Raw genomic sequence first — 21,294 nt, forward strand, 5'->3', positions numbered from 1 at the left:
GTACTTCTGGCCCTGGCTACTTTCTACCTTACATTATATTGGCCATATATGCATATCTCCCCAGCTGGAATGTAAGGTTCCTCCAGACTCCATTTCATTCCTCTGCCTTGTATGTGGTAGGGGTTCCAGAAGTCGTTATAAGTGCTTCACCTTCCAGTATGTCGGTATCTATATCTGTGTTCTACGTGAAGGTAGGAGCCAAGGCCTTTGCTTCCAGGTTGCTTCTTATAACTTCCTAATTCTCTGATCTTAGCCAAAGTGTTTTCCTCACTCTCAGCCTCAGTTTTCTCAACTGCGAAGTGGCCATAATAGTACCTACCTTACAGGGCTGTCAGATTAAAACATTTGTCGCTCAGTGTTCTTTTAAAGAGTTATGACCTCAAAAAGGAAGGAGGGGAAGGCGAGAAGAGGAAAGAGAGGAAGGCAGGCACTGTGGGTAAACTTGAAGGTCAGTGAGGTGCTTCTGGCTAAATGCGACCGGCAGCAGTCACCTCCAAGATGGGCGTGGCTCTCTCCCGCCGCGTGTCCGGGTTCCGCCCCCGTGGAGCGCCTAAGGATCTTATTGGCTGCCGCGGCCAGGCTGGGCGCGGTCCCCGCTGAGGTGGCACAGTAGGGGGCGCGGGCGACTTGAGGTGGCGGACAGAACAGTATGATACCCCGAAGTAACACCAAGTAATAACTTTTTCCAGAGCGGCTAGTTCAGCAGTAGGTGACGGCCTCAGGTGCCGCCCGCGGAGGCCGACTGCGAGGGTTCGGCTCGAGTCCCCGCTGCCCCTGAGGCGTGGCGTGGCCATTGGGTCAGTCATTCAAATTCTCAAGCCTCCGCTTCCTGCTGTTGTAAATGGGGAAGGTGCTGGGATGTAGTCGGTACCTGGCAACTACGGGCACGACAGAAACGTTTCCGTTTCCCCCACCCCCAGAATTAGATTAAGGGGTGTCTGGTAGGACCAAGGCCTCTCTGGGGGTCTAGCTGCCAGACTCTGAATAACTTAACAGGAAAAGTAGTTGTGGGGAAAAACAGCACTGAAAAGGAAAAGAAAGGTTCCTACCGCATAATCCCGCTCACTGGTGTAGTCCTCCCTGAAAATAAGATATAATAACCACTCGCCTTAACGTGGTATCTGTTGTTTAAGGAAAAGTTTTAACATGAACCCAAAATATTGGATCGTCTAGTATCAAGGTGCCATTCACCACTGTTGTGTTCCTTGTGGACTTTTCCCCACCGGATAGGGGAAAAGTTTTGTCAAATACGAAAAAAAAAAAAAAAAAAGGACACAGTATCTATTTTTATTTCATTTCAGCATGTAACTTTTTGAATTAGGCAAGAAAGTGCCATTTTGTATCGGAAGAAATTCATTTTTGTAGGAGACTGAACGGATATACTTGTCATGTTGCAAATATAACCTTAAAAGTGGGAATGAGAATTGTATTCAAAAGTCGTGTTTTAAGTTATTTCCAAAGTTTTTTTTAAATGGTGATTCTTGAAGTAAAGCAAAGAAGAAATTTGCTTTGTTTCCAAATTTATCTAAGGGCTTCTTTAAATAACGCATCTTAGTACTGTCCTATTCTCTAATATTACATTTATCTGGAACTAAAAAATGATTTCATCCAATTACTTTATGGAATATGTAGCAATTGAGCTTCATGGTGCTTGAGTGTTCTGGTTCCTTTCTTTTAATAGAAAGCATTAAAGCTTGCAACATTTCAGGATATAGTATTTCAGTCATGTATTCATAATATAGTATAGTTCTTTTATTAGTTTGAAGTACTGTGTGAGTTGCCAGAATGCAACACCCATAATCAAATAAAATGCAAATGCATTTCAAAGTAAAAATGTGCTATTTTAAGACTACACACTATTTTTATTAGAGTGTCCATATCATTTGTCCCTAATAAAAAACTTTAGATAATGGAATATACACGGTGTCTTGAAATTTTATGAAAATTAACATTTTCCTGGACTGGGCATCTGTAGTTTTAAATTTTTCCTTAATGATAGAGTTGAGAACCAGTGGACTGGGAAGGTCAAATAGTCCTACTGCCCCTCCCTAGCATCTATCTGTATGGGGAGGACAGAGGGAAAACCTTGAATAGGGGCCCTATTTTGCACATCAGAAACACTGGGAAGCTTTTAAAAAAATACTTAAGCCCAAGCCCCACCTGCCAGAGATTCTGAGTTTTAAAAGCTCCACAGGTGGCCGGGCGCCCTGGCTCACGCCTGTAATCCTAACACTCTAGGAGGGTGGGGCAGGCGGATCATTTGAGCTCAGGAGTTCGAGACCACCCTAAGCAAGAGCAAGACCCCCCCCCCCCCCCCCGCCCCCTGTCTCTACTAAAAAAATAAGAAGAAATTAGCTGGACAACTAAAGATATATAGAAAAAAATTAGCCGGGCATGGTGGCACATTCCTGTAGTCCCAGCTACTCGGGAGGCTGAGGCAGTAAGATCGCTTGAGCCCAGGAGTTTGAGGTTGCTGTGAGCTAGGCTGACGCCATGGCACTCTAGCCTGGGCAACAGAGTGAGACTCTGTCTCAAAAAAAAAAAGAAAAGAAAAGAAAAGAAAAAAAGAAAAGCTCCACAGGTGATTCTAATGTGCAGCCAAGGTTGAGAAGCCCCAGTCTAGGCAGAAATGTTTCATTTTTTTTCTCCCTATGGGCTGAATAAAAATAAGTCACCCTTTAATAAAGGAATTAAGTAGTTGTAAGTAATATCAACAAGGAAATAAAAGATTTTCCCAGTGGGAAAATCAAGAAACTATATATTGGAATAGTATATCTGGAAATCTGAAAGACCAAGGCAGACTGAGTATAATAGTCTTAGATGTACTTTCTAAGCTGTATTCAATATAGTCATGCTTGCAAATGACCTTATCAAACCCAAAGAGGTGACTGGCATTTCCCTGGTGTTTGGTTTCTCATTTAAAGGTGATAAAAGTATGCAATGGCTTTTGCTAGTGTGAAAAAACAAAAAGGAATGGGGAAAGTCTTTATCATACTGTTTAAGTAATTTCAAAATACTTTTATTTCAAGAGTCCCTTTGCTTCTCTTGCTATGTGTGGTTTATTATTTATTAACATTATACTTAAATATTTGCCTTTTTGGTGGCATTAATACAGTTCTGTAGGGAGAAGACTGACATGAAAATAAAGTTTATAGATTCTCTTTGGATTTCATTTTTCTGGTCTATTCATGACTCCATTAGCATGAACAGTTAAGAAACCCCTGCATCAAAATAAAATACTAATTATACTTCACAATATATAAAACAACTGGCTAAATACTGCCATTTCTGTGATAATCTGAATTTTATCATCAAAACTCTTGTAACTAAAGTCACATCCTTTACATAACATTTATTCTGTATAGGATTTACCCACATACAATGATGTCAGCTTTAAAACAATTGACTGTTATTTGTATAAAAGTGTGTTATAAAATAGAGTGACACACAACATACCTCAGTGAATTAAGCTGATGTTCTAGGCTTCAGAAAACCTGATCATTCTAATTCCTATTTTTGCCATTGTTTCACTGGATTCTCTTAGGTAACCCATTTTACCATTCTGGGCCTCGATCTCTTTATCTCTCCTGTGGGATAACTGTCCTATTTCATAGATATGTAAAGAATAACATAAAAGTTATTAAACACTTTGCAAATATAAAATGCTATATGAATGATAAATAGTAATACTGATACACTCTAATATAAAATAACAATTTTCTATTAATATTTATAATCTAAAGTTTGGTCCTCCTGTACCTATTACTAATACTATCACCCTTCCCAGTTAAACACATCTTCTTATGCTGTACAACTTTTAGTGATTTTTCCATACTATTAATTTTAGGACTCAAAAATATATTTAAGAAAAAAAAGCAATGAGTGGAAATTTCAATATATCTTGGCATGGCCTAGCAAAATAATGAATTGAGTTAGAAGCTCATATATAATTGAAACACCAAACTTTTTTCATCCATTAAGCAGTAACTTGGCCATGTAAAAAGCAATAACTATGTTTGTTTTGATTGCATTAACTCAAAAATAATGAAAAGCTTATTCTTAAAAAATCTTAAGATCTGATAACTATGGGAGGAACATCATATACTAAGGATATGATTTGCTTTACTTAGAGACCTGCTTCTAAGCACAGTGGGTAACAGGAGTAACAAAGTGAGACCTCTGTCCTCAGATGGAAACCATGAAGTTAACTAGTTCCATGGTTTGCACTGTTGTGTTCTTGAGTGCTGCAGAGGTGTCTGGGGACTTGTGTGGGGCTTTAACCAGAGCAGCTCTGATTTTAGAGTTCATCCTTTAAAGTTGAGCTTCTCTATGAAACAATTCATTTGAAGAGTTTCTTGGGTAAAAAAAAAAAAAAATTCTTTTAAACTGATCTAGTCCATTTTGCTTCCTCCAGACACCAGGCATGACTGCAATGGTGCTTTATTTTTGTAAAACTTCATCCCATCAACCAGACTCTCTCTGGAGGACAGTAGAGTTAGAAGGGCATTTGGAGCTGATAAACAGCATCACTCTAAGAGCAAACTTTGGTCTAAGCAACTCCCATTATTTTCTTGATGTAAAAAAAAAAAATCCTGGGCATAAATAAAGCTTATTTAAACAGATTATACCCCTATGTAACATTTTCCCACATTTAAAAGCCAAAAAATTTAATTTTCTCAGAAATCATCAATTGACAGTTTCACTCTAGAAAATAATTGGTCTCTAAAGTCTTATATATGATATGGTAACTGGAGTTATTATTTACAATTTACAAACATGTCTTAAATGTTCTCCTTTTATGATGCTAAAATGATAGAACAGATGCTCTATCTAGTTTGGTGAACTTGATAGCTGTGTTATAGGGATTGTTTGATGCTTGTTATAAACAATTATGCGAAAGCATTATTTGTGGAAAGGCAATTACAAGTGCTGGTGGCACTGCATTCAGTGGACTTTGCTGACATTCATGCCGATGTGTGTAAAATTTGCATGCAAAAGATAACAGCATAAAAGAACATTTAGATCATAGGCTAAAGTGCATTAGAGTATACACATGCAAGCACTACTTCATTTCTACGAATAAAGCTAAAATCAGCCATTTTTCCTACTGGTCCCAACAACTAAAAATCAGGTTATAATTTTAAAAGGTGTTAGTATCACTCTGGTAAGAGGAGAGAATGACAAGTGTTACCTCCCTCATTCAGATACAACTTAATTGTTAAGAATCCTGATTTAGGAAAGGTCATATTGGGAGAACAATAAACTCAGTACACTTCATCCAGTCTTGAAGCAACTGGAAATCTGCCATCAGGGGAATCTTGAAAAAGTCCCACAATTAAGTACCATAAAACAAAGTGGTTATTCATCTATTTATAAAAAGATTCTTTTAAATTAACCATTTGGGGCCACAGACCGGACAATCATTAATGAAACAAGAGAAAATAATAGCATAAAAAATATCATCTTGAGGTATGTCATGGCATTTAAAAACACAGTAAAATACATGGAGCCTCTCTATATCACAATTAAATTATATCAAGCTGCATTGTGATAACTTGCAGAGACCTTTACGAAGTTTGGTTCTTCACTTCTGATATTTAGATTTTACCTTTAGAACTAAAATAATGCCTCTCAATTTAGTTGTAATTTTGAAATGTTTCATAGTTCATACAGGGGAGGAGTTTAAACTTAACTTTGTATCCTAGGAGAAAATTTTGTTTTGAAAATATATAAACAAGAGAAGCAAAAATGCTCAAAACATTTACGTGAATAATTTGTTCAAATAATTTTATATTTTAAATTTACATATAAATAATTTGACATAAAACATATCAATAGGTACTATAGGGACATTACTGAACACTACTTGAATAACTCTAGATCAAGATATGTTGTTGATGGCCGGGCACAGTGGCTCATGCCTGTAATCCTAGCACTCTGGGAGGCCGAGGCTAGAGGATGGCTTGAGGTCAGGAGTTGGAGACCAGCCTGAGCAAGAGCAAGACCCCATCTCTACTAAAAATAGAAAAATTAGCCGGGTGTGGTGGTGTGCTCCTGTAGTCCCAGCTACTTGAGAGGCTGAGGCAGGAGGATCGCTTGAGCCCAGGAGTTTGAGGTTGCAGTGAGCTATGATGACACCACTGCACTCTACCTGGGTGACAGAGTGAGACTGTCTCAAAGAAAAAGTTGTGGAAATTATTAAATTATTCTTCTTTCATACTCTCTCATTCTGATTGGCTTATTTTTATATTAATAATTACTGCAGATTGGTGAAGTTTGACTTGAATTATTTGCCATTTCAGGAGACATACAGGGACAAATGGTTGAAAAAGGACTGTTTAAAATCAGAAGCTGTCATCAGTTCTACACTTAAAATTTCTGACCTTAATTTCCTCATTTGTAAGTCGGAAATAATATCTGCCTTACTGATTAAGTGATAAAATGTCTGAGAGAGCACTTTATAAATAATATAGCACTACATAAATGTTGGAAATTACTCTTAAGTACTGGTAAGAACTAGTTTGGTTTTTTTTCTTTAGAGAAGAAGAAAACTGTATCGACAGATCTTCACAAACTACCTTGACTTTTAGGCAGTAATTGTTTTCTGCTTTAAGAAAAAAAATGATATCTGTGTATGATCTTTGGTCAACTTCTACTCTAGTTTTTGTTTTTTTTAAACAATACTGACTACATAAGAGTAATTTTTCTTAAATTTCAAATATGAAACTATTTCAAACATTTTAGTCTTCTGCCATAATCCTAAAACATTCAGGGTATCAGAATAATGATAGGTTAACTCAAATTAATAGCAAGACTCATCAGTTCAGTCAGGCAGGTTGCCAGACCCTTAAATGTGCTCTTACCTGGTTCCCTGTGAAACTCAATATTGGTAGTATATGTATTTTTGAAACATCTTGAAATTGTCTTACATAAAGTTTAGTTGTGGTGAATTTATTTAAAATATTTTCTTTGAAAAAATTGGCTATGTAGATCTTCCAGTATTAAAAGAAAAAAGGTACTCCTGCAATCAAAGTAAGAGGACTGTAATAAAAGTAAGAGGATAACTGTTCATCCATCATGCCAACTCAAGCTAGGTCTTTCTTTCCAGTGCAGCAACATATTTTAGGGCAACAAAGTTCAGAATGGATACAATGGCCTGTTCAGAAAGCATGCAAGTTATATCAGGTCATTTCTTTTAAGTCAGTATGATAAATTTGTTAACCAGACTCTGACCATAGAGTAGAGATACAGGAAGTCAAGGTAAGTTGCAGACATGCCAGCTCTGTCGGTTCACATTACAGCTACCTAATGTTGGGCTTTATTTCCTTTTCTTCTTCTTCTTCACTATCATCAACCTGTTGGATGACCAGATCAGCAGACCCATCCTCTACAATCTCCACATAGGATCTACTCTCATCTTCATTCAAGTGCCATCTGGAATCCTTATCTCCATCTGATGGGGACATAAGATGTTGTTCAGCTTCCAAATCAATGGGGAGGCTGTCTATGCCAACTTCGGCAAGGCACTCATTACACAGTCTGTAGCGCCTGGTTCCCTCCTGTACCACTTGCCCTGTCAGATCAGTCACGTGGCGTTTGCACTTTCTGCAGATGAGTTTACACGCTTGGTGAATCTGTGCAGAGATTTAAATAGTGATAAAAAGTGATTTTTCAAAAGCGGGACAGTTTATTTTAGGTACCAGTTCATAAACTTAAGATGTTCAAAGACATGCATTAAACTCAAATTAACACCTAATTCATAGAAAAGATCATAGGTTTTGGTGATAAATTGATTTGACAGAAATATTAAACATCAGCCTTTTCTAAATAATGGCTATCATGTTTTTATTATCATTACACAATTAATAATTTCACACATCCCTTAATCTGAAAGTATTTTGATATCTGAGGTAACAAAGGGATAATAATAATTGCAAACACTTACTATGTGCCATGTACTGTTCTAAGGACTTTACCTATCTTAATTCATTTTCTTTTCTTTCTTTTTTTTTTTGAGACAGAGTCTCACTCTGTTGCCCGGGCTAGAGTGCCGTGGCGTCAGCCTAGCTCACAGCAACCTCAAACTCCTGGGGTCAGGCAATCCTCCTGCCTCAGCCTCCCAAGTAGCTGGGACTATAGGGACATACCACCACATCCAGCTAATTTTTTCTATTTTTAGTAGAGACAGAGTCTTGTTCTTGCTGAGGCTGGTCTCCAACTCCTGACCTCAAGCAATCCTCCCACCTTGGCCTCCCAGAGTGCTAGGATTACAGGCGTGAGCCACTGCGCCCAGCCTTACCTATCTTAATTCAGGGGGGAAAAAAACTCATTTCAAATGTGAGTATTAATTTTTTATTTTGCTATAGAAGGAAAAATATTGTCCCAAATTTAAATGTATCAATATTTTTGGATAGAAGGATTACTTGCCATTTTTATTAATAAAAGATCTGGTGAAAAGAGGACCAAACTAGGAATTAGAAGGCTTGGGTTCTAGTGCTGGTTTTGTCATTTACTAAACATGTACCTTGGAGCAAGCAATTTAAAACACTGTAACACTGCTTTCAGGGTGACAATCAAAATATGTAACTGATAAGATATGGGCACCACTCAAACTGATGAGAAGCCTGATTAATCTGAAGGGGCACTGGTCATAAACAACCACTGTGGTGGTTTTTCTTCTACATGATAGCTTATTATTATCCCTGCTTGCTTCCTTACCACTAATGGGAATACTACTCACAGGGTTGATATGAGAACCAAATAAGTTAAAATGTGTGAAATGCTTTGGTAAAAAGTTGTAATTGATGAATAATTATGTATTATAAGGATAATTAGTAATAAACAACTTTGTTCAATAGCTGTCAGAGCAGTAGATTATGGGTTCTAATCTAAAAATTAGAATTAACTATATAATATTGAATTAATGTTTATAGAATATTCATTTAGATAGTCAGGATATTGTGGAAGTAGGTCACCAAATGCAGTAAAAAAAAATCCAAGAAAACTAATATAGCCTGGTAAAATAGCTAACAAAATGTATGGAACTACCACTTAGTACAGTTATTATCTTCTGCTTAACTGCTGATATATTAATCAGTAAATGCTGAGAGTACACAATTTGAATAAATCCTCATTTTTCCTGAGATAGTGAGATTATGGGTATCACATATGGTATTGTTTTTGTTATGAAGCTCTGGCACAGATTGACGTCCATCTCTCCAATTCTAATATAATTATGAAGTCAAAGAAATTAAATGAAACACTATAATGTTAAAATTGAAAATAGCCACATGAACTCATTTTTTTTTTTTTTTTTTTTGAGACAAAGTCTCACTCTGTTGCCTGGGATAGAGTGCCATGGTGTCAGCCTAGCTCACAGCAACCTCAAACTCCTGAGCTAAAGCGATCCTCCTGCCTCAGCCTCCCGAGGTAGCTGGGACTACAGGCATGCACCACCATGCCCAGCTAATTTTTTCTATATATTTTTAGTTGTCTAGCTAATTTCTTTCTCTTTTTTTAGCAGAGATGGGGTCTCGTTCTTGCTCAGGCTGGTCTCGAACTCCTGAGCTCAAACGATCCTCCCGCCTTCAGCCTCCCAGACTGGTAGGATTACAGGCATAAGCCAGTGCACCCAGCCAGGATTTGTATTTGAAAATAACCAAATAGCCCCAGGTGGTGAGGGAAAGCTTTGCTTTATAGAATTCTAGCTAATAATGTAGAAGGAATGATAAAATTAGTAAATCATTCTACAACTCCAAGTAAAACTGTTAATCCAGACAGAGATTATCAATTGGTGCTAATACCATTAAATGAATGGTTGATGGGGAAATAGTTGTATAATGCCAAAATAATTGCACACAGATTCCTTTCTAATCACAAAGTGGCTGAAAAAAAATTAAAATTAAAAATATTAAAAAATTAAAACACCAAAAATTCAAAAATCCCCACAAAGTAGCACCTGTAACTATACAATGGTGGGATCACAGTATCATCATCCTAATACAAGGATCAATCTTAACACAAATGATGGTTCCACCAGATGTTATGTCTCTCCTAATGTGACACAATACGAAATAGACAATTTCACCCTTGATGTGTTCTTGCTGAAAGTATTTCACTTGAATACATTAAGTCTTTAGATAAAACTTCTAGTTTATAGAAAATCCAGGGGAATAAAGGAACAAGCTAAATGACACCATGTGGAAGCAAGCAGACAAATCCAGAGGTAGTATATTTTGTAAAACAGTTGGCTCAGTATCTTCAATAAGTCAGTGGCATGGGAAAAAAAAGGTAGGGGGGAGGAGAATATGGTGGATTAAAATGTACTTAAGGGACTTGGCATGAGATGGAATACATGGTCCTGGATTAGACTCTGGCTTGGATAAATCATCTGTGAAAGGTATTTGGGGGGCACTATGGGGAAATTTGAAATTGGACTGGGTGTTAGACAAAATTTTATTCAGAGGGAAAGGTAGAGATTGTTCACTAAAGAAAGCAGGTTACAGGTGAGCACAGTGGCTCGTGCCTATAATCCCAGCACATTGGGAGGCCAAGGCAGGAGGATCACTTAAGGCCAGGAGTTGGAGACCAGCCTGAGCAACACAGCGAGTCTACAAAAAATAAAAAAATTAGCTAGGTGTGGTGGCACCTATAGTCCCAGCTACTCAGGAGGCTGGGGTAGAAAGATCACTTCAGCCCAGAAGTTGAGGCTGCAGTGAGCTAGGATGAGGCCACTGCACTGTAGCCTGGGCAACAGAGTGATACCCTGTCTCCAAAAAAAAAAAAATCAAGAAAGGAAAGCAAAAAAAAAAAAAGGTTACAAAACAATATGTACAGCATGATCTCATTTTGATAAAAAAAAATATATGCATAAAAAGGTTCTCGAAAAATATACAATAAAAGTTTTAAGAATGGTAATACCTAAGTGGTAAAAACATGTTTTTTTAATTTTCTTATTTTTACTTCTGTTTTCTTATTTTTATAATCAATATTTATTGCTTTTATAATAATAAAAGGTTGTTTTTAATTTTTAAAAATCTAGCTTCATGAGGTTAATGATGGCAGAGATTTTGTCTGTTTTGCTCACTGCTGGATACCAAGCACTTAGAAAAGGATCTGGCACATAGCAGGTCTCAATATATATTTGTTGAATAAATAACTATAAAGCAATGCATGAAGAAATTATCTTAAATGACCTATTGTCTTTTAAAATTAAAAAGAGCTCTTATAAACAGAATAGAAGTATACATAGCAGAACATAGATTTTTGGAAAAAAAATTTTTGCTGCAAGAATAACAGCAGAATGATTCCAATGTCACTATCTTACTGAACTACCAGGGCATCGAACAGCAATTCCCTGAAGTTTTTCTGACTGCTGACTGCTGACAGTCAATCCCTGATTGGGAGAGGCCCTACTTGCTCACCTTGCTCCCTTCCTTTTTTTTTTTTTTTTTTTTTTTTTACCATCATGATAGGAATCAACTTGCTCCCTTCCCTGAGGAAACTAGAGAGAGAGTAGAAAGTGAGGATAGTGGAGAGACGTTGGCCAATAGCAACTAGACTGAGATCCTACCAGACAAAGATTCAATAATCACTAGTACAGGCTGGTCCAATGGTAGTGAGTTCTCAGAACTTATTAACATTAGTGTCACTAAAGTTGGTATACAACCCGCCACTGCTAAGTTTGACTGGCTTTAAAAAAAAAAAATCAGTAGTATCTGAAGTGGTGATTTTGACCTAGACACTTAAAACATGTATACAGTTTACATTATCTTTGGCTCTGAAAAGACCAATATATAAAAACATAATAGATTTTAAAGTGAATTAAAATGGAAATATAAAATTATTTAGCATCAAAAGACTATCCCCTACTTCAAGGTCTCAAAGGAGAATAAAAATCAATATATATATATATATGAAATTATACATTATGTACAAAGTAGAAACACTCAGCTGGAAGAATTTTTAATATGGGAGAGTTGTGTGAAAAGATTTCTCTCAGTACATTGTGTTATCCTAAAGAAGGTAAATGGACATATTTCTTAGGAAGTAAAATGATGAAAAATCATATACATACTGTTCGAAAATGGCTACTTAGATGGTCTAGCCTGCTAAATCTTTTTCCACAAGCTTGACATGGATAAGGCCTCTCTCCTGTGTGACAACGAAGGTGGCGCTTGAGGTCTGCCTTCCGCTTCACCACATGTGTGCAGTATGGGCACTTGAATCGCATCCTTGGCAGATCATCTGTCAAGAGACAGTTTGACTAAGTCACTGGAAAATTCATCACAATAATTCTAATAACAAAGAATGCAAAAGGAGTTGGTAAGTCTAATCTTGGAAAGGTAGGAGAAATGGAGAAGAAAGAAATTTTATTAAGCCTAGATTGTCAATGTAATCGTAAGTATAGAACTATTAAATATAACCTCAGTATTTGGTATCTTTACAAAGCCTGGGTGAATTTAGACTGCCATGTTTATCCTTTTATTTAATGCAGTAGAGTCATTAGATTTTAAATGTAAGAAGGCAGTACTGGATTTTTAAAACTACAGACACAATTTAAAAGTATTTACTATTTAAGCTTTTAAGTAACTTGCTTTAATTACATGTTTTTATCCCTTTGCTTTTACTTTTCGTATACTTGTAATACTTAATTTTTCTTTTAGAGACAGCTGGGCAACAGAGTGAGATCCAACAGATTGTGGCTATTCACAGGCACAGTCTTAGTGCACTGCAGCCTCGGAACTCCTGGGCTTAAGTGATCCAATCTTCCCACTTCCGCCTATGGAGTAGCTGGAACTACAGGCAAGCACCGCCACGTCCATAGTTTTATTTTTATTATTTTTTTCATTTTTTTTTTTTTTTTTTGAGACAGAGTCTCGCTCTGTTGCCTAGGCTAGAGTGCTGTGGCATCAGCCTAGCTAACGGCAACCTCAAACTCCTGGGCTTGAGCAATCCTGCCTCAGCCTCCCGAGTAGCTGGGACTACAGGCATGCGCCACCATGCCCGGCTAATTTTTTCTATATATATTTTTAGTTGTCCAGATAATTTCTTTCTATTTTTAGTAGAGACGGGGTCTTGCTCTTGCTTAGGCTGGTCTCGAACTCCTGACCTCGAGCGATCCTCCCTCCTCGGCCTCCCAGAGTACTAGGATTACAGGCGTTAGCCACCTCACCCAGCCCATAGTTTTTTGTTTTTAAAGGTGAAAACATTTCAAGGATTTTTAACTTTTTGTTTTACAACTCATATATATTCAAAATGTTAGTTGTGACTGGAGGCAAACCTCATCAATTTAACAGCCGTTAAATTCAGCTATTCATTATTCAAGTTATATTTAAATAACCTAGAATTACAAAAGTATAGAGCTCAAATGAAGAAAAGATTATTTTTTGCTGTTCTAAAATACAAGAAAGATTCCCCATTTTTGCTCTGTTATTTCTGTAATCGTTAGTCAATAGTTAGAGCCCTGGAGGACTTTCAGTAAGCTCTCTAATATGGTACAATTTCATATATTTTCAAATTAGTATCCTACAGGAAAATATGATGGGTAAAAATCAAACAGGCTGCCTATTTTTTTCTTCTTCTATTTTTTACTGTGGTAATTAACAGGTTGCCTATTATTTTTAAATAGGTTATCTACAAACAACCAAATTATTTTTTAAGAATTTGTATGACAACCAGAGAAATGAGAATACTTAATACTTAGTGATATTAAGAAACTACTCTTCAATTTGTTTAGGTATGATAATCATAGTGAAGTTATTTTTTTTTAAGATTCTAAATTTTAGCGACACATTCTGGAATATTTAGAGATGAAACATATGATATCTGAGATTTACTTAAAAATAATAAAGGGAGGAGGTTAGGGATACAGACATAAGATGGGCTGTGAGTTGAAAGTTGTTGGGACTAGGTAATGGGTGCATGGAGGTTAATTAATTTTTTTAATTAATTTAATTAAAAAATATATAATCTTAATCTTATAACCTTAATCTTCAGGAGTTTCATTTTATTATAATTTTCCTCTAAATTTACATGTAAACTGTTAAGCAAATTTGCTAACTGATTAATTGGGGGAAAAAATTGGATGATATGCATTTCTTATCCCTATTTTCTACTTCACCCTAATGAGAGTGAGGAAAGGATTATTTTGAAACTATCATTGTACACAGTCTTTCTGCATTTTACTACTATCATAAAAATGAGATGTCTCAAATTGTTGCAAATTGGTCTACTATAGAATTACAGAATCAATATTAAAGGCTGTGTGTTAGTTTTTTATTTACATCTTAATAAATTAAATATTCCTCCTAGCGAATACTCGGGGGGAAAAAAACTACTTAAAGTGAAAATATGTCTTAGGCCTTGAACTATTTAGAAAAGAGCTTCAAACATTTAACAGTAATCTAATCACCCACAGATACAGGTTTGGAAAATCATGGATTTTGATCCTCAGTACTCTTATTATTTTGACTGACTAAATTTACCTAATATTAGTTTGAATTTAAAATTTTAAATTCATGTTTTATGAAATAAATTTCATTATAGAAATAGGACTTTCTTAAAAAAATCACTTGGTTCAACTGCTTGTAACACCTAAAATTAAGTGCATGTTGACATAGGATTGATTTACATAAGAGTTTGGAACCTGGTTGAGGGAACTTATGCTCTTTTTTTTTTTTTTTTAATTTAATTTTTTTAAAGAAAGAGGGTCTTGCTATGTTGCCCAGGCTGGAGTGCAGTGGCTATTCATGGGAAGATCCCACTACTCATTAGCAGGGAAGTTTTGAGCTGCTCCCTTTCAAACCTGGCCTGGCTCACCCCTCCTTAGGCAACCTGGTGGTCCTCTGCTCCAGGGAGGTCACCATGTTGATGCCAAACTTAATGCGGACGCCTAACTGGCATAGTGCACGACAGCCCAGAACGCCTGGACTCAAGTGATCCTCCCGCCTCCCAAGAACCTGGGACTACAGGTGTGCTCCACTGAACTTGGTGGGAACTTATACTCTATTTGGGTACCTGGAAAACTTCTGGATGTGACATCAGATCCTTGACCATATTGATAGCCAACAGGAGTAGAGTCCATTTCAGCATCAATTTGTGCTTGTTCTTCAGATGGGGAAACATGGCTGGAAGAATCGGATGTTCGTGCTTCTCGTTTGCTTGACTTATAATGAGCAACTTCAGAAGGCTGTGACAATCTCAAATGTTTGGTCTTTTTAATGGAATCTTTCCTTTGTTCGTGCTTGGCCAAAGGTTGTTGAGTATTCCTTTGGGAGGCTGGATGATAATTATACTTACTCCAAGATTTTCCACTTATTATACCCGTTCCTTGCTCTGGGCTTAGGTGAGAGTGTGGAGAACTGCCGCCTTCTTGCCAGCCACCGCTATAAAAAGAGGAACGTTCTATGCCATTGGAGTTGGCGTCTTTATCTGAGAGACTGAAATAGCGATCTTTTTCTTTCTCACTAATATCTAACGAAGATTTAATAAAAGTCTTACATACACTAATGACATCAGTCATCTGAAGGAAGCTAGCAGCGGACATCACTTCTATGACATTCTGACCAGTAAGAGATAGTTTGCCAGAATAGACAAAGTCCAGGATAACTGTAAAAGTGTCAGGGGAGAAAGCCTGAAAGGTAGCTGTGGTTGGCTGACTTGTCTCCTTTGAATTCTGAGAAAGAAGCATTTTAAAGTAGCCACTACTAGCAAATAATACATTTCGATGTGCTTTGAAGACCTTCCCTTCGACTAGAATACTGCAATCACAAAATACATCTTGTCTGCGCTGCTCATTCAATTGTTGCAGGAGGTGAGACTGATGAGAGGAGATCTCCATTCTGAAGAGGAAAAGACATGTGTGGTTACCAAAAACTAAGTAACAATCCTTTTCTAAGGTGAGTCAACTAAAATAATGATCAGATCAGATGCCTCTATCTTTTTTCCATGAAAAACACTTTCTTCTTGGAAAATTTAGTCCTCAGGACATAGAAGATAATAGGTTTCAAGATATCATTTAAAACTATACTATTGGTTGTTAAATTTTTAGAAAATTATTTGTTTCATCATTATTGGGCATCTTCAATGAATCAGTCTTTCTGCTATATGCTGAACCAAACAGATTTGATTCTTGCCTTCATGTAGTTTCCAATCTAAAGGGGGTATCAGACATTAAACAAAGACTTGAATGAAGTTACAATGAAAAGCTAAGTGCTAAAACAGAAAAAAGGTGCTATAAGTAGCACAAGGGTAAACTGGTTTAGATTGGGATGGAGAGGGTTAGGGAATACCTCTCTGAAAAGTAACATTTAAGCTAAGACCTCAAAGGTGACCAGGAATTAACGAGGTAGAATGAGGAGAAAGATTTCTGGTTCCTGCAAAAGGGTGGTGTAGAAAATGCTGACGTTTTCCTGCCACAAATCCCTAGAGATGCTGGATGACATGTAACCAAAACTTTCTAAATGTATGGCAGGGCTTGCAAGAAAGAGTAAGAAATTCCTAGATGCCAGCAGAGAGGAAGGAGTAAGAGCCAGTACAGCCAGCACAGGTGTGCTGGCCAGTCCTACGGGCTATCTAAGAGAGTTGAGAGGTGGGAAATTAGAACCCTCTAGGAACCACAATCTTAGTGAAAAGGGACTAAAAATCTTGACCATAAGTCCAAGGAGAAGGTAAAGAAAGTTTGTCTTTGCAGGGCCTTGGGTGGGGAAAAAAAAAGGCCCTGGGTGAGATATCCAAACGGAACATTGTGCCTCCTGAGACTCTGGAGTCCCAGTTGACTTCACGGGCTTGGTGTGAGAAGTCTCCACCTGAAAAATTAACATGAAAATTGGTCCTGGGCTGGTGGTGCCCCGGGGGCATGTTGCAGAAGCAAACGCAATAGTGTTCAGGAAGGAGGCTCGCAGAACCGAAGCCAGGTAGGAAATAAGCTCTCCTTAAGCAGAAATCAAAATCATTCCCCTCTGTTATACAAAGTGGATAATTTCCAATGTCGTACAAACATGATATCAAATATCTCCTATCTTACAAACGAACAAACATGCCAATAAAAACCTTCATGTCTACCTCTAGCAACTACTCCATTTCTGTTCCCTTTACAGAAAATTCACTGAAAGAGTTTTGTTTGTATTTGTTTTTTTCACTTCTCCTGTTCTCTCTTAAACCCATTCCAATCAGGTTTTCATCCCCATCCTTTAAAATCATTCATTTTAAAGTCATTAGTAACTTGCATGTTGTCAAATCCAACAGTCATTTCTTTGTCCTCATTTTGCCAGCACAGTTAATCACTATCTTCATCCTAAAACACTTTCTTCACATGACTGCTGGGACACCACTCCTTCATGGCTCTCCTACCTCACTGGCCACTCCTTCTCAGTCCCCTTTACTGGGTCTTCTCCATTTTCCCAATCTCTAAGTGTCAGAATGCCCCAGGGCTCAGGCCTCAAACATCTCCCCTACCTGTATCATTCCCTAGGTGTCATTTAGGACCCCATCCAGTCTCACAGTTTTAAATACCATCTTTGAGTTTATGACTCCCAAATTTACATATTCAGCTCCTGACCTCCTCCTTGAACCTCAGACTCAAACATCTGTTTACCTGTATCTCCACTTAGATGATTAATAGGCATCTGGAAAAAAATAGTTTTTCCTCTGTTCTCACACCACAATGTGTGGGGGTTTCTCCCCATACACCAAGCAAGCAATCAGTTCTGCAGCAGGTACCAGCTGGGTGTTCTCTAACTCTATTCAATTTCAACACTACCTACCCAGACATAGCATCAGATCCCACAAGACTGTCCTCTTCTTCTGATGCCGACTGCAAGGCCCCAGGTGTTGCACCTGTGCTTCTGACCAACTGGCTATATTTACACTGGAGTTCCCATGACTCCCTCCTTGAGTATGATTAATTTTCTAGAGTGGCTCACAGAACTCAGGGAAATATTTACACTTACCAGTTTATTATAAAGGATACAAATGAAGACATGCATAAAGCAAGGCACGTGGGAGGGGATGTGGAAGTTCTGTGCCCTCTGGGTGCACCACCCTTCAGGAACCTCCACATGTTCAGCTATCTCTGAAGTTCTTTTGGGGTGTAATGGAAGCTTCACTACGCAGGCATGATTGAGTAAATCATTGGCCATTAGTGATCAACTTAACCTTCAGCCCCCTCTCCTCCCCAGAGGCTGAGGGGTGGGGCTCAAAGTCCCACCCTTCTGATCCTGCCTTTGCCTTTCCAGGGACCAGCCCCCCATTCTGAAGCTACCTAGGGGCTGCCAGCCATCAGTTAACTCATTAGCATAAGAAAAGACTTCACTTTGGAGATTCTAAGGATTTTAGGAGGTGTATGCCAGGAAAAGGGGATGAAGATCAAATATGTATTTCATAATATCACAGCATCTTAACATATCCAAAACCATATTCTTTGTTCACCCCCATCCTAAACCTACCTTTCCTATAGTCTTGCACATCTCAGAAAACAGTAACTCCATTCTATCGGCTTTTTAGACCCAAAACATTAAGAGTCATCTTTGATCCAGCAATCCCATTATTGGGCATCTACCCAAAAGAACAAAAGACATTCTATAAAAAAGACATCTGCACCCGAATGTTTACAGCAGCACAATTCACAATTGCAAAGATGTGGAAACAACCCAAGTGCCCATCAATACATGAGCGGATTAGTAAAATGTGGTATATGTATACCATGGAGTATTACTCAGCTATAAGAAATAACAGTGATATAGAATCTCTTATGTTCTCCTGGATAGAGTTGGAACCCATTCTACTAAGTGAAGTATCCCAAGAATAGAAAAATAAGCACCACATGTAGTCACCAGCAAATTGGTTTCCCTGATCATCACCTAAGCGCACACTTGGGAATAACACCAATTGGGTGTCGACAGATGTGAGGGGTGGGGGGAGGGGATGAGGGTATACCTACATAGTAAGTGTGATGTATACTGTGGGGGGAGTGGACACACCTGAAGCTCTGACTCAGGGGCGTGGGGAGGCATGGACAATATACATAACCTAAACTTTTGTACTCCCATAATACGCTGAAATAAGAAAAAAAAAAAGTCATCTTTGACTCCACATTGTTGGCTTTGCTTTCAAAACAGCAAAATCCCACCACTTCTCTCCACGACTGCTGCTGCCACCTTGATCCAAGTCACCATCACCTATCATCTTGTAAACTAAAATAAAATCCTCAACCCCTCAACTAACTGAACAGACCCGCTCTTGGCCAAAGGAACCCCAGAAAAGCCCTGAAACTGAATTCCTGGCCATGACTAGAAGGGAGGTGAGACACGCCTCCGTATGCCCCCTCCCCTTTGGAGTTTAGACCCCCATCAATGTTAATCATAAGAATGACAAAATAGACTCTTTGTGGCAATAAGATACCAAATTATAAATAAGACCTAAGGCCATGACAAGGGTTAAGTCATGCCTTACAATCCATAAAATCTAGCTAAACAGGCCTTTTTTTTTTTTTTGCAAGCATGGTGTCACAAGACAGATAACAGACCCCTTTTTCTTAGCTTAAGCATTTTTTCCCACCAACTTCAAATTTTTAGACAAAGCTTAATACTCTCAACCAATTATTAAATAAAGAATCCCTAGGGCCGGGCGCAGTGGCTCACGCCTGTAATCCTAGCACTCTGGGAAGCCGAGGCGGGAGGATCGCTTGAGGTCGGGAGTTTGAGAGCAGCCTGAGCTACAGCGAGACCCCGTCTCTACTAAAAATAGAAAGAAATGATCTGTACAGCTAAAAATACATATAGAAAAAAATTAGCCGGGCATGGTAGCACATGCCTGTAGTCCCAGCTACTCGGTAGGCTGAGGCAGTAGGATTGCTTGAACCCAGGAGTTTGAGGTTGCTGTGAGCTAGGCTGATGCCACAGCACTCATAGCCCAGGCAACAGGGCGAGATTCTACCTCAAAAAAAAAAAAAAAAATCCCTAAACTCTCCTATGGCTTGTAAGCCCCCACTATGAGGGTTAAACCACTTTTTGGGTTAAACCAATGTATACCTTCCATGTAATTATTTATGATTTTACCTGCAATTCCTGTCTCCGTAAAGTGTATAAAACCAAACTATAACCCAACTGCCCTGGGCACACTTTCTCAGGACCTCTTATGTCTCTCTAGGCTGCAGCAGTCCCTAATCTTCAGCTCAGAATAAACCTTTTTAAATTATTTCACAGAAGTTTGAGTGACCTAGCAAGACCCCATCTTTATAAAAAAATTTTAAAAGATTAGTTGGGGGCCAGGCGCAGTGGCTCATGCCTGTAATCCTAGCACTTTGGGAGACTGAGACAAGAGGATCACTTGAGGCCAGGAGTTTAAGATCAGCCTGGACAACATAGCGAGACCTTGTCCCTACAAAAAAATAGAAAAATTAGCTGGGAGTGGTGGCCTATGCCTGTAGTCCCAGCTACTCAGAAGGCTGAGGCATAAGGACTGCTTGAGCCCAGGAGCTTGAGGTTGCTGTGAGCTAGGCTGACACCACAGCACTCCAGCCTGGGTGATGGAGATCCTGTTGTTAGGTAGATAGCGAGGGATTCCAGATGTCCTAGGGACGAAAGTGGGTGCTGTTGCCCCCATCTTGGTCCTGCCCAATCCTAATTCTCCGTACCTGGCGGAGGAGGAAATACCCTACAAATCTGCCAATCAGAACTTGGCCGACCACCTGCAAAAGAATGCAAAGGACTCTCTAGTCCATGGGACAAGCCACATGGGTACCATAAAGTCCGGAAAGTGACCTAGAAGCCATATACGTAGTTAAGGCTTAGGTCATGTGACTTCCAACTGCCCAGTCAAAGTGGTTCCATGGTGACCTCTGAACCACAAGGGAGGTCCCTATCCAGGCATTATAAAATAAGATGCAGATCACAGCCAATCTCTCTCTCTTTGCCCTTCCTTTTACTTGCCCTGCTGCAACAATGGGTCTGGTCGTCATCCATGGCGTATGTACCATGCTCAGCAAACCTATATCTTGCTCTTGCCCTATAATCCTATCTTTCTCTCCTCAATAAACCTCATTTTCGTGCTTGCCTAACTTTGGCGTGTCTGGTCATTATTTGACCTTGAGCGCACCAAGAACTAAGGGTTTCAGACTGAAACCTAATACTGTCTTGGGGAAAAAAAAGTATATTTTTATCTTCAGTTGGTTGAATCCGTGGATGCAGAACCCACAAATATGAAGGGCTAACTGTATTCAACTATTTTTTTATTTTATTTCTTTTTTTTCTTTTTTTTTTTTTTTTTATTTCAGCTCATCATGGGGGTACATAA

The 21,294-nt window shown here is 38.4% G+C and overlaps 1 protein-coding gene across 2 annotated transcripts in view; it reads right to left on the reverse strand.

The window, feature by feature from the left end:
* Nucleotides 1–6,934: 6,934 nt before the first annotated feature.
* Nucleotides 6,935–21,294, reverse strand: part of ZBTB8A (zinc finger and BTB domain containing 8A) — a 49,375-nt gene continuing 35,015 nt past the window's right edge. For both annotated transcript variants that reach the window (XM_045548381.1, XM_045548380.1), the window contains exons 3-5: nucleotides 15,019–15,842; nucleotides 12,077–12,246; nucleotides 6,935–7,634 (exon numbers count right to left, since the gene is read on the reverse strand). In XM_045548381.1, coding sequence (XP_045404337.1) covers nucleotides 7,302–7,634; nucleotides 12,077–12,246; nucleotides 15,019–15,841 — 1,326 coding nt within the window. In that variant the 5' untranslated portion in view covers nucleotide 15,842 and the 3' untranslated portion in view covers nucleotides 6,935–7,301. The remainder of the gene's footprint in view (nucleotides 7,635–12,076; nucleotides 12,247–15,018; nucleotides 15,843–21,294) is intronic.

This window comes from Lemur catta, chromosome 3, assembly GCF_020740605.2.
Source record: "Lemur catta isolate mLemCat1 chromosome 3, mLemCat1.pri, whole genome shotgun sequence".
In the NCBI taxonomy this organism is placed as follows: Eukaryota; Metazoa; Chordata; class Mammalia; order Primates; family Lemuridae; genus Lemur; species Lemur catta.